Below are 12962 nucleotides of genomic sequence, written 5' to 3' on the forward strand. Positions count from 1 at the left end.
AGTAGACAAACTACGCAGGGCGTGCAAAAGCAGAGCCGCATTAATTAAAACGCACCGCAGGGTCCAGGCGACACTACGGAAGCAGTCAACCGTCAAATCAACACTTCTGTGCTCGCCACGGTAGCTTTGCGTCTATGGCAGTGCCAGAGGTCGCGGATTTGATCCCAACCGCGGCAGCCGCATTTTGACGGGTTGAAATAGAAAACGCACGTGCACTTAGATTTTGGGGCACCTTAAAGAACATCACGGTGTCAAAATTAATCCGGAGTCCACCACTACAGCATGCCTCATAATCCGATTGTGGTTTTGGCACATACAGCCCCACAATCCAATTCAAGTTTAGTACTTCTGCCATGGTGGGATGTGCCATGCGAGGCAATGAGAATGCTCAACCCTCTCAGAGGTTATGAAATATGGCGCACAACACCTCAAGCAAACACCTCTCCCTGTGTGTTTTGTGTACTACACAGACAAACAGCAGTGGTGCACACAAGGTAATGTTTAACGTCAACTCACCGCTCTAGTGTTAGACTAAACGTTCAAGAAATTAAGCTTTAGCCATCAGCATCACCGCTAATTATTGTCAATCAAAGCATCCAGCACAGAAAGCTTCGCTTACATCGATTCCCACAGTGCTTGGGATCTGCATAATTTTTTATTCCTAGCTTTATTATTATTATTTTTTGTCTTCTCCACCACCTGTTTTCTTTCCCTCTTCATGTCATCTCGTACACCTCATCTAAAGCAGCGAGCTCTACATATAGCAGGGCTGACATCTTCAGTTTCCATTACAGTATCTCCTACAGTCATGCATGCGACACCCCCACCCCACACGAAAAAAATGTCTGGTGCACCACTGTGAAGTGTGTGCATTATCACTTCCCGTTATGCTGCCTTTTTTTGCTCCTACATTAAAATCATTGCTAAAGAGAAGACAGCAGAGGTAGCAATTTATTTTTGTCATGCCTTACAAGCATGCCTACAGCTTCTTTAGTCACGTGTTAGGATGCAGTGCAGATACAAATCTAACACTCAGGTTTTCAACTAAACATTCCAAAAGAAATTACAAAAGTTGCATTTCATTTCTGTTGCATCCACATATCAACACATTACAAATATATCCTGATCCTGTGAGTGATGGTTTTTATTACCGTGTTTTTGAAATAACACACTTAAGTAATATACCAAAAGCCATACAGCCCGCATGCTTTTTTTTTTTGTACGCCCAGCAGTTTGTGTCCCTTGACTTGGGAAGCGTGAAACCTAAAACTCCCTACTCTGCCAAAGCAATACAGGGAGGCTATGAGAAACACCGTAGCAGAGGGCTCAGGATTGTGACCATCCAAGGTTCTTTAATGTGCACCCAATGCATGGTGCATGAGCGTTTTTTCATTCCACCCCTTATCAGAATGGGGCTGTCGTGGTCAGAAAAAGAATATACAACTTGGTGCTCAGTAGAAAAATGCCATAGCTACTGAACCACCACAGCGGGTCTGTCCCACCTCGAAAACAATCTTTGTTCATATAATAAAAAAAAAGGATGAAATCCCCATCAAATGGCTTACATAATATAGTGCTATTATTCAATATGAATGGACGCTGGTTCTACAGAGCGAGTCCTTATTGGGATAGCATCCTGCAGCTGTAAGGCATGCAGATGTCATTGCACAAATAATTCTGCCTAACTTGTGTTTTGCAGATGACCCTATTTACACAACCTGTAAGCGAGAAACATTTGAGATGAAAACAACCTGAAACATTAAATCCTCTGGTCGCACCTCAAAGATTCGAACCCATTTCATGTGGCTTTGAAAAACCATGGCCTTAACCTTTCAAGCTGTGGCACTAATGCAGCTTTGCAGTACAAATGGCTGGTGGCCCTGTACAGGTCACGTACCATAAAATGACAACAGTACTAAAGCAGAGTCATTAGTTTGGCAAGTCAGTGAATGCTCATCTTTAAAGCAGAAGCTTCGAGACAAGGACAAAACTCAGGAAGGACTTCTTTTTTTCGTCCCTTCCTCCCCATGTGTTCTTGTCACTGGGGGGCTCCAGAAGTGTATTCGAATGTGGGGGCAGGAGCCGCGGCTCATTTCACTAATAAGAAGAAACTTTAATAAAGAATGGTCCGGCAGTTTTTGTTGAAGTGGCCTCAGGTGGTGCCTCGAAATCCTTGGACTCGGGTGGCATCTTCGGCTTGCCGGACGGCCCAGAGATGGTCTGCCAACTCTGAACTTTTGAGAGCCGCCTACCAGTGGTGGCGACGCCGATGGAGAAGGTCCCCGGTGGCCCCCACAGCCGAGGCGTCATCGGGAAAAAGCGAGCTCAAGGCTTCCCGTACTCTAGCAACGGCCGCGATTATGGATGCATTGCGAACGGAGGGGGTTTCATTATCGTTGTTGCCGGCACATTCCCAGAACATGTGTCGTAGCGTTGCTCTCTATCCACAAGCTTTACGCGCATCTGTTGGATATAAACCAGGATAGCAGTGATGTAAGACGGCGGGGCTAGGGTAGGTGTGTGTCTGGAGCAAGCAGTTACGGCCTCGTTCCTGTTTAATTTATCACTAAGACAAACTATTTAGTTATTGTGAAACCAAGGCTAAATTTATTATATATATTTGGTCCTCGGGGCTGTGGGAGTGCTCACCCCCACTTCCCCCTCGGTTCCGTAGCCCCTGTTTGCTATACTAGTACCACTTCGAAAATAGCAGGGATTGTATTCTCAATCGATTACTTTCAGTGATCTAGAGTTTGGCATAGTATCTCATCGGGGTGGCAGGCCTGCTGTTTGCTAGTTTGTCCAGTGATCATGCCTTGACAGTGATAGTTCAAAAAGTTATTGACTGAATATATGACCCCAGACTCTTAATGGACATGTTATTGTGCCATCCTACCATTTTCAAGATGATGAAATAGGATCACGGCAGCAAGAAAAAGAAGAAATAGAGGACAAGACGCCCTCAAACTGTTTGCAATGCACTCAATGTAAAAATAAAAATCTCGTATGATCCTGAACAAGCTTGGTTAAAGAAAAGAATGGGCAGAGTATTTGAACACTAGTGCAACAGACTTAGTGGTTCTAACAAATGCGCAAGTTCTTTTGCTTTGACTTCTTTTTCCACCCCCACTGCCTGAACCAAAATTAAACAAGTTGCTTGCTTGTGGTTATGTTGATGCTGCTACCAAAAAAAGATGCAGTATAAGATATGTGTTCATCAACGTCAAGTCCTGAATCCATCACTGCAGAAAGACTTCTCTGTGTCTGTTTCGACAAAATTTCAATGGCTGGTGCCTTAGCAGTTGCTCTGAGAAAGAAAAAGAAAGACACACTGGAGTGGCTTGGCTTCATATACTTTATTCAGGCATAAAAAATTTAAATTCAGAATGCCTGTGATTCTACACCCTCATGTGCTTCCCTCTTTTATAAACTGGTAGCATTGTTCATCCACTCAATTATAAAACATGAGCAAAGAAACATTAGAATTTGATTGTGCCTTACACACAATCCACATTCTATACTGTGTTGTGGCTATTTGTGCCCCAACAGGAACCACTTACAAGATGACGCCACTTGGTAGTGCAAAGCAAGGTATTAGCACGACACGTCACCAACACAGTAGCAACTGCACAGAGGAAACTAAATTTCTATTAGCACTTTTGACAAAAAATGCATCCTGGCCAAATGTCTGTAAAAAGAATCAGATAACATCATTTTCACCTTTCATGCTATGTCGCTAGTAATTCAACGTGCTTGCACTACATTTTGTAGAAATGCTAGCAACATTGTAAGAATGAGCAAAAAATGTAGTAATGCCACATACAGGATAAAAAGTAAACGGTTCCGACGTGCAAGCTGTTCCTTAGTTAAGCATGGAGTAAGCTTATCTGGAGAAATTTACAAGAGGCGGCTTGCTTCAAATTATACATAAGGCTCATAATGCAAATCTGAGTAGCCCTTGTAACACTGGCTCACAGCAGAGGCCATCTCAGTCACAGGAACAAGCCATCGGTAGCTATTGTACACGTGCATCGTGTGCACAGATGCTGCAGGTATAAATATAGAGTGCTTTACATGCAGCCACGAAACTTAAGTTTACAAAAGAGAAGACGACACATCAAAAGCAGGGTGGTCTACATAAAACATCTGTGAATGCATAAACTGTAAGCATATACATATATATTATGTTTGTATATCTCTGAATGAGGTATGCGACAGCTATGTATTTATAGTATGTATAAGCCAATGTGGCACAACAGGCAGAACCATTTATACTTAGCTCAGCTTTTTTTTTTTTTTTTTTTTGCCATAGCACTGCAACAGATGTACAATGCATCAGAAAGCTCGCAAGTCATTCGCTCGCCCACTGCAAAGTGCTTAAATGCACTTATGTATCACTTGAAGAAAGCGGCACGTACTCAAGTGCCATTGTATTCACACCATCCTACCTGCTTACCTGAGCAGCCATCAGAAACTTCACGCCTCGAACAACAGCACAAAAAGAGCTAAAAATTTCATAACTGTACAGTCCGTTTTCCAAAGACAGTGCAGTTCAAACTTGCACGAAATCATGGCCAACAAACTAAATGCGTCAGGAGATATTGCCATCGTCACGAGGGCTAAAAACAAGGAAGGGCACTGAAAAAAAAAATACAATTCTGATGTCCCTTTAAAAGATACTTTACACATATTCTATGAATATCACCCTTTCAAAAACAAGGACTGGCAAAGAGCCCGGAAGTAACAGTGCCCTCAGCACTCACAATTTCAGGCAGAGCCAGTCAGTCACGGGGAATCAATTCGGTAAACAAGTTCCAACTTCATGTGGAAAACAAAATCAATGGGACATTACGATGCCCCTCGGTGGCCTGAAATGGCAAGCAGTCCAGTAGCGTTACTAACTTCAACAATCACTCATTCAGCGCCACCTCCCAGACGATGAGGTGACTTCGTTCACTCTTGGCTATGCCTTGGTGCAGTTTCTTCTCAACAGGTGTTCCAATAGCTGCCGAAATACGGTCGCCACTTGAATCTTCGTCTTCACCGTCTCCTTTGCAAAACACAACAGCAATTTCTTATTAGTAATGCCATCGACAACAAGTAAACCATCATTCATTCTAACTTTAAATGCATCATAATATAACAGCAGATGTAATTGTGGTGACAAAGATAAACATCTACAACAGCTGCATTGCAAACGCTTCACACAAGACTGACATTGAAGTTAGGATATGGCGTGCTGCCCTACATCGCACCTGTAAATCCCCTTAACTCTTTCGTTACCGCGATAAAATGGTCATTTTTTATAGGTCTCGGAAAAAAATTATTTACCACTACAAATAACATTCCAGCACACAATGCAGCATAGCATATTGTGCATAATGAAATGTTCTTTCCAAAAACATACGTTGCCAAAGAGAATTGTTAGGTAAAACATAAAAATTCTAGAAGCGCTATTTTTACTGCCAGTTGATAAAAACAACAATAAAAGAACATGATATCTTCCAAACCATTAATATTGCTACGGAACAATATGAGCGATCACGAAAAGGCGAGCAGTGTGAAGGCGACGACGACGATTGGAAGCTAGCGCGGGCTGTTGCCTCTTGGCCAAGCGCAGCGTATTTTCTTGTAAATATACTTGTACATAGCTTTTCGTCTGCGTCTTCCTACGTAACATATCTGGTGGAGGTGGACGTTCCCTGTACCTCGTCACGGAGCTTCGCAGTGGACGGTACGTCGAGCCTTCCTTCATGGCTCCCAGCGACGACAACCGGACTCCCCCGGCTCCGACACCTGCTGCCACTTCGACGACCTACATCACTCTCCCCGCTCCCCGTGATCCTGGCGTATTCTTGGGCAAAGATGGGGAAGACGTCGATGACTGGATCAGCCTGTATGAACACGTCAGCCGCAATAACCGGTGGGATCCTACTATTATGCTCGCCAACGTAGTCTTTTACCTCGGTGGCACACCTAGAGTTTGGTATCGCACGCACAAAGATGAGCTCACCAGTTGGGATTCACTTAAGACACAGCTTCGAGACTTGTTCGGCAACCCCTACGGTCACCAACTTGCCGCGCAGAAGGCGCTTTCCGGCCGTGTGCAGACGTCAATAGAGCCCTTTGTCACGTACATTCAGGACGTCTTGGCTCTGTGCCGCTAAGTTGACACCCACATGACTGAGTCAGACAAGGTTGCCCACATCCTCAAAGGCATTGCCGATGACGCCTTCAACTTGCTCGTTTGCAACAACGTAGCGACGGTGGATGCTGTTATAAAAGAGTGCTGCCGCCTGGAACTCGCTAAAAGCCGACGTATTGACCAGCAGTTTGCCCGTCTGCCCAACACCCCAGCGACATCTTCCTGTGCCGACACTCCTCATCCCAACAACACTGCCGATGTTACCAGGATTGTCCGGCGTGAGATGGAGGCCGCCTATCCGGCTGCCTTCGACTCCAGTCCCACCAACACATCTGCAGTCTCGGTCTCACTGATCCAGGCAGTTGTCCGCCAAGAGTTCGAAAACATGGGTCTTCACACCATCTGCTCGGCCCATCGTCCTGATACCCGCCCGGCTTCTTCGATTCCACCCCGTCCCACATCTTCTTACCCACCACGTTTCCGCAACCCATCTGAATGGCGCACTGCTGACGACAAGCCCATTTGTTTCCACTGCCATCGAATCGGGCACATTTCTCGGCACTGTCGCGGTCGCTCGAGTTCCCCGACCCGGTCTACTTATACTGCCTACTCTCGCCCCACAGGTGGCCCTTCTCGTCCCTATGCCGCACGCTCCGATAATGCCGCCACTGATTCTCCTGCAACGAACCGCCCCTATTCTCGTTCGCCTTCGCCCCAACGACGACAATCTCGCTCTCCCCAGCCCCGTCGCTCCTATTCGCCGACTCCCTTCGGATGCCGCTCCCAGCCGGAAAACTAGACGATGCAGCGGCTCGAGGTGACGCTGCATTGCTCCCTACGCCACCAAATCCTCTACTGACGTTGCCCACTCATCTGAACCTTCTTGACGTGCAAGTCGACGGTGTTTCTGTATCTGCACTCATAGACACTGCGGCGCATTTGTCCGTAATGAGTGCTGACCTTCGTAACCGGCTCAAGAAAATTATCACGCCCGCCACGACGCCTGTTGTCCGTGTCGCCGATGGCGGAACAGCCCCCGTAATTGGTATGTGTACCGCCCGCGTCTCCTTCGCCGATCGCTCAACAATCGTGCTATTCACAGTCATCGCCCACTGTCCCCACGACATCATCCTCGGCTTAGACTTCCTCTCCGCACATTCTGCTTTCATCGATTGTTCCGCCAGTACTCTCCGCCTTGACCTGCCTGTTCTGGATCCTGCTGAACCACACCCCAGTCGCCTCAGTTCCGTCGACTTCGTTCGTTTGCCACCTTCGGCACTGACCTACGTTGACCTAGTGTCTTCCCCACCAGTCCCCGACGGTCACTACATCGCGGCTCCTATGCAAGACGTCCTCCTTACACACGGGATCACAGTACCTCATACAGTTTTATCTATTACGCCGAATTGCGTCTGCCTGCCAGTGGTCAACTTTGGCTTGACGACACAAGTGCTGCCACGCGGGATGTCTCTGGCCCAGCTTTGCTCATTCGAGGATCACTCAGTAGCATCCATTGCAGTAGACGACACTTCATCCGATACTCCTCTACCATCGCAGTCGACAAACTGTGCCATCGCTGACTTACAGAAAATGATTGCGCCCGACTTGCCGTCCGAGCACGCTCGTGAACTCTACCGCGTTCTGTTTTCCTACCATGATATTTTTTACTTTAACGATCGTCCTTTGGCCCAAACTACAGCTGTCAAACATCGCATTAATACCGGCGATGCCCCTCCTATTCATCGCCGCCCGTATCGAGTGTCACCAGCTGAGCGTCAAGTTATTCACGCAGAAGTTCGCAAAATGCTTGCCAACAACATTATTGAACCATCATATAGTCCATAGGCGTCACCTGTTGTACTGGTGAAAAAGAAGGATGGCTCATGGCGCTTTTGCGTGGACTATCGGCACCTTAACAGGGTTACCAAAAAGGACGTGTATCTCCTACCTCGGATTGATGACACCCTTGACTGCCTCCACGGTGCTCGCTATTTCTCCTCTATTGACCTTCGCTCCGGCTACTGGCAGATTGCCGTGGACGATCTCGACCGCGAGAAGACTGCTTTTGTAACACCCGACGGTCTTTATCAATTCAAAGTAATGCCGTTCGGTCTATGTAACGCCCCTGCCACTTTTGAACGCATGATGGACTCCCTTCTTCACGGTTTCAAATGGTCCACGAGCCTGTGCTACTTGGATGACGTTATCATATTCTCCCCAACGTTCGCTACACACCTCGAGCGCCTCTCAGCAGTCCTGGACGTTTTTCGTCGGGCCGGTCTGCAACTCAACGCATCGAAGTGTCAATTCGGCCGTCGCCAGATTACCGTCCTTGGACATCTCGTTGACGCGAACGGAGTGCAACCGGACCCAGGCAAGATCCATGCTGTTGCGCACTTCCCTGTTCCGAAGTGTGTCAAGGATGTGCGCAGCTTCATCGGCCTTTGTTCGTACTTCTGCCGTTTCGTGAGAAATTTCACAGCCATAGCACGACCACTAACCGAGCTTTTGAAAAAAGACGCCCCTTTCCAGTGGGGCGATAATGAGGCCTCTGCATTCTCACATCTAATCGACATTCTCACAACGCCTCCCGTTCTGGCCCATTTCGATCCTTCTGCGCCTACCGAAGTCCGTACTGATGCCAGCGGTCACGGAATTGGCGCAGTACTGGCACAACGCCAGCGTGGCCACGACCGTGTTATCGCTTACGCCAGCAGGCTCCTCTCACCCGGGGAGCGCAACTATTCCATCACTGAGCGTGAGTGTATGGCCCTAGTTTGGGCGGTTGCAAAATTCCGCCCATACTTATATGGCCGACCCTTTACCGTTGTCACAGACCATCACGCGCTTTGCTGGTTATGCTCACTGAAAGATCCTACAGGAAGACTTGGTCGCTGGGCCTTACGCCTCCAAGAATATTCGTATACTGTCACCTATAAATCTGGCCGACTACACAAGGACGCTGACTGCCTGTCTCGCTACCCGGTCGACGAGCCTGACGACGCCGACAGTTGTAGCGCCAATGGCATTTTCTCTGTGTCTGCCTTCGCTAACATCGCCGATGAGCAGTACCGAGACCTATCGCTGCGAGCACTTATTGAGCGTCTGCGCTCAACGCCTACCGACGCATCCGTTTGCCGATATGTCCTCCAGGGCGGCATTCTGTATCGAAGGAACTTCCTCCCTGACGGCTCTGATCTTCTTCTTGTCGTGCCAAAACAGCTACGACAGACTGTGCTCTTTGAGATGCATGACGCACCCACTGCAGGACATCTTGGGGTAACCTGCACGTACGACCGCGTCCGCCGCCGCTTCTATTGGCCTGGTCTCGCTCGCTCCGTTCGACGCTATGTTGCTGCCTGTGATCCCTGCCAGCGTCGGAAAACACCTCAGGTGCTACCTGCCGGTCATCTCCAGCCGATCACAGTCCCTGTAGAACCCTTCTTTCGTGTTGGATTAGACCTGCTCGGTCCCTTTCCCACGTCATCCTCTGGGAACAAATGGGTAGCCGTCGCGACTGATTACGCCACCCGATACGCTATCACTCGGGCTCTCCCTACCAGTTGCGCCACTGACGTCGCGGACTTCCTCTTGCGTGACATTATCTTGCTTCATGGCACCTCGCGACAGCTGCGTACTGACCGTGGTCGAAACTTCCTCTCGAAAGTTATCGCTGACATTGTGCGTTCTTGCTCCATTCTACACAAACTGACTACCTCATACCATCCTCAAACCAATGGCCTGACAGAGTGGTTAAACCGTACTCTTACCGATATGCTGTCCAAGTACGTTTCCAAAGACCACCACGACTGGGACATTGCCCTTCCTTAAGTAACATTTGCATAGTTCTTCCCGGCACGACACCGCCGGATTTTCTCCATTTTATCTACTGTACGGTCGCGAACCTACCTTGCCCCTAGACACGGCACTTCCCCCTGCTGCGATCTCAACAAGCGAGTATGCGCGACGCCATCGCCCTCGCCGACCATGCATGCCAGCTTGCCCGTGCTCGACTGACGGCCTCACAAGCCACTCAGCAGTGTCATTACAACGCCCGCCATCGTGACGTACAGTTTTCGCCTGGTGCGCTTGTGCTCCTGTGGTCGCCCTCCCGTCACGTCGGACTTTCAGAGAAGCTCCTTTCGCAATACACAGGGCCCTACCGCGTGCTGCGCCAGGTGACGCCTGTGACTTACAAAATTGCTCCTGTGTGTTCAACCTCGTCCTCTCCTCTGGCATCAAGTGATGTCGTGCATGTCAGTAGGCTCAAGGCCTACTACACTGCTTCCGAGTCCGATCTTTAGTCGCTCCGGGACGGCGCTTTTGCAGCCCGGGGTAGTGCTACGGAACAATATGTGCGATCACGAAAAGGCAAGCAGTGTGAAGACGACGACGACGATTAGAAGCTAGCGCAGGCTGTTGCCTCTTGGCCAAGCGCAGCGCATTTTCTTGTAAATATACTTGTACATAGCTTTTCGTCTGCGTCTTCCTACGTAACAATATCAAAGGAAATTCAGTATATACATTAAGATAAATAACCCAGGAATAGTGTCTGAAAACATAAATGTTCGGTACACTGGCATTCTTTAGATGCAAAAAAAAAAAGAAAGAAAAAAAAGAAAACAGACCAGTTCACCGCTCATGCCATGCAGTAAAGCAGTTCCTGGATTTTGTGAAGCAACGTTTCATGCCACACTTTTCCCACAAAACATCTGGTTTTTGTTCAACTTTGTGGTCCTCCTAACACATTTTGCAGTTCCGCCTTTTTGGCATCTTCTGAGGATGGTACGACGGGAAGTCCAAGGAATGTACTTCACCAGTTTGTCTATAGTTATGCACCTCTTTCAGGAACGATCACTCTCAGAGTAGCTGGGCATCAGAGTAGCTGGACAATTACAAGATTATGCCTCCAAGCATATGCGTTTGCATTTTTGCAGATTGTCTTTATCACCTCTGCAGAGAAGAAAAGTAGAAAGAAATCCTATGCCGCTGTAAACTGTCTTGCGGTGATCCATAGTGCTGGGCCAAGGTGTGCTACGGGTGGCCTTCTTTGCGTGAACGGAAGTTTCTTTGCTGCCGATGGCAGCACATCATAACCAAGTGAAGTATGCACCCTGAGGATAATCAGTAGAACTCTCACGTTATGCAAAAAACATCGGCAGATAAGCACGCACAAGGAAAGAGACCACTCAAGGCCGTAAAGGAAAATCGCCGGTGAACAGCTGCGGATGTCTTCAGCTGACTCAAAACATTGTCGCTGTCAGAACTTGAATCTGCTTTGATATCATCTTCGGAATCATAACTCGAGTCCTCATCACTAAATTGAAGTGCAGGTACAGCACAGTTTCGAGCACGACACTTTTCTCGCGACGCAGCCGCGTGGTATGACGCCATGAGAGCAACTTTCGATAACTGCGCAGTGACACCAGCAGTGCCCCTTGCCTGGATTTTAAGAGAGAAGCGAAATCGAAACTCTTGGAATCTGGTTGAAAATGCCAGGTCCACATGTCGGACATGCGGCAGACCTTCAGAAATACATTTTGCCAGAATAAGACTCAGACTCGAAACCAAAGCTCACTAGTGAACAGCTGGCATCATTTTCGTTTAATTATCACCGCTCAGCACTGTCGGGCGGCAAAGCCGGCGATATAATGTAATCCTTGACTTGCTGGGAGTCATTTGATTACAATATTTTGAAACTAGTGCAGCGTAATCGTGAGCGGCATACTCTTTCCTTGAGCGTGGCAGAAGGTGACAGCCGTGCCTCTTTTCACTACAAAATATGCCCATTAGTTCGCAAGAAGATCGGTCAAAAATCACAACATCGGCGGAGAATGAAAATTTAAACTGATTCTGAAAGTTGAGTGCCTGTACTAACTACCATATGGCCTTAAGTGGATAAGAAGTGGCTCAAACAAGCCAAGATCGGTGATATAAAGCATCGACCACCAGCGATCAATTTGAATAGGTGCGGTAACGAAAGAGTTAACAATTCTTGGAGGTGTTGAGTGCTGGCACACCTTCAGTTGTGATATTAGTCAACATATTAATGTAAGTAGAAAATTAGTACTATCAATGTTGTCTGTCAAACATTTCTGAGAAATATTACAAGCTAACAAACACCTTTTACTGTCGAAGATCCCTATCATACATCAAGGCTATAAAAATTGACGTGAAACAGTGAGAATTCTGAACAATTTAGAGACTTCAAGAACAAGGAATGCTACAAGTGGAACAATCCACATTTCCCCATGCACAGAATAAAAGGCAATGTGCCCATTGCACTTGTGTCTCCAAGCAACTAGTAACAGCTGTCATGTGTGAGAATGGTGGCCATGAGGACTGTGCAAACTGACCAACTCTGAAGTCAATGTAGCCTTCGCCGCCAGACAAGACAAGCATGCACTTGGGAGATGCATCTTCAGAGCCCAGTGCTATGTCTCCAGTCTTTTCTTCTGAGGCTCCTTCTTTGTCTGAGGAAGTCATACCGCCAGTACCTAGCAGAGCAGAGATAGCCAGAGATGACATCAGTAACATAACAACTCAGCAAGCCCACAATGACATGAATTGAGAAAATAAGGTAGCTTACGTAATAAGAAAATCACCACGGAGGCTAACAGTATTAGAACAGCATTTGTATGTCTTATGTTCAAAGAGACAGAGAAAGAAAGAAAGAAAGAAAGACAAGCAGTAGAGCAGGCTAGACAGGTAGAGTGCCCCGTCAGAATTCTCTCAGGGTCTGTTCGGAGAAGAAAAAAAAAAAGACTGCTAATTAGAAAAAATGACGACTCAAAGCCAGCCTTCTCATTTAACCTGG

At 47.4% G+C, this 12962-nt stretch overlaps 1 protein-coding gene across 8 annotated transcripts in view; it reads right to left on the reverse strand.

Annotated features, from left to right (window-relative positions):
- Nucleotides 1–3337: 3337 nt before the first annotated feature.
- The window catches only part of syd (JNK-interacting protein syd), a 90708-nt gene continuing 81083 nt past the window's right edge, over nt 3338–12962 (reverse strand). For all 8 annotated transcript variants that reach the window (XM_055073544.2, XM_055073543.2, XM_050183620.3 and 5 more), the window contains 2 exons: nt 12502–12642; nt 3338–5050 (listed from right to left, as the gene is read on the reverse strand). In XM_055073544.2, the coding sequence (XP_054929519.1) occupies nt 4911–5050; nt 12502–12642 (281 nt within the window). In that variant the 3' untranslated portion in view covers nt 3338–4910. The remainder of the gene's footprint in view (nt 5051–12501; nt 12643–12962) is intronic.

Source organism: Dermacentor andersoni, chromosome 4 (assembly GCF_023375885.2).
Source record: "Dermacentor andersoni chromosome 4, qqDerAnde1_hic_scaffold, whole genome shotgun sequence".
Classification (NCBI taxonomy): Eukaryota; Metazoa; Arthropoda; class Arachnida; order Ixodida; family Ixodidae; genus Dermacentor; species Dermacentor andersoni.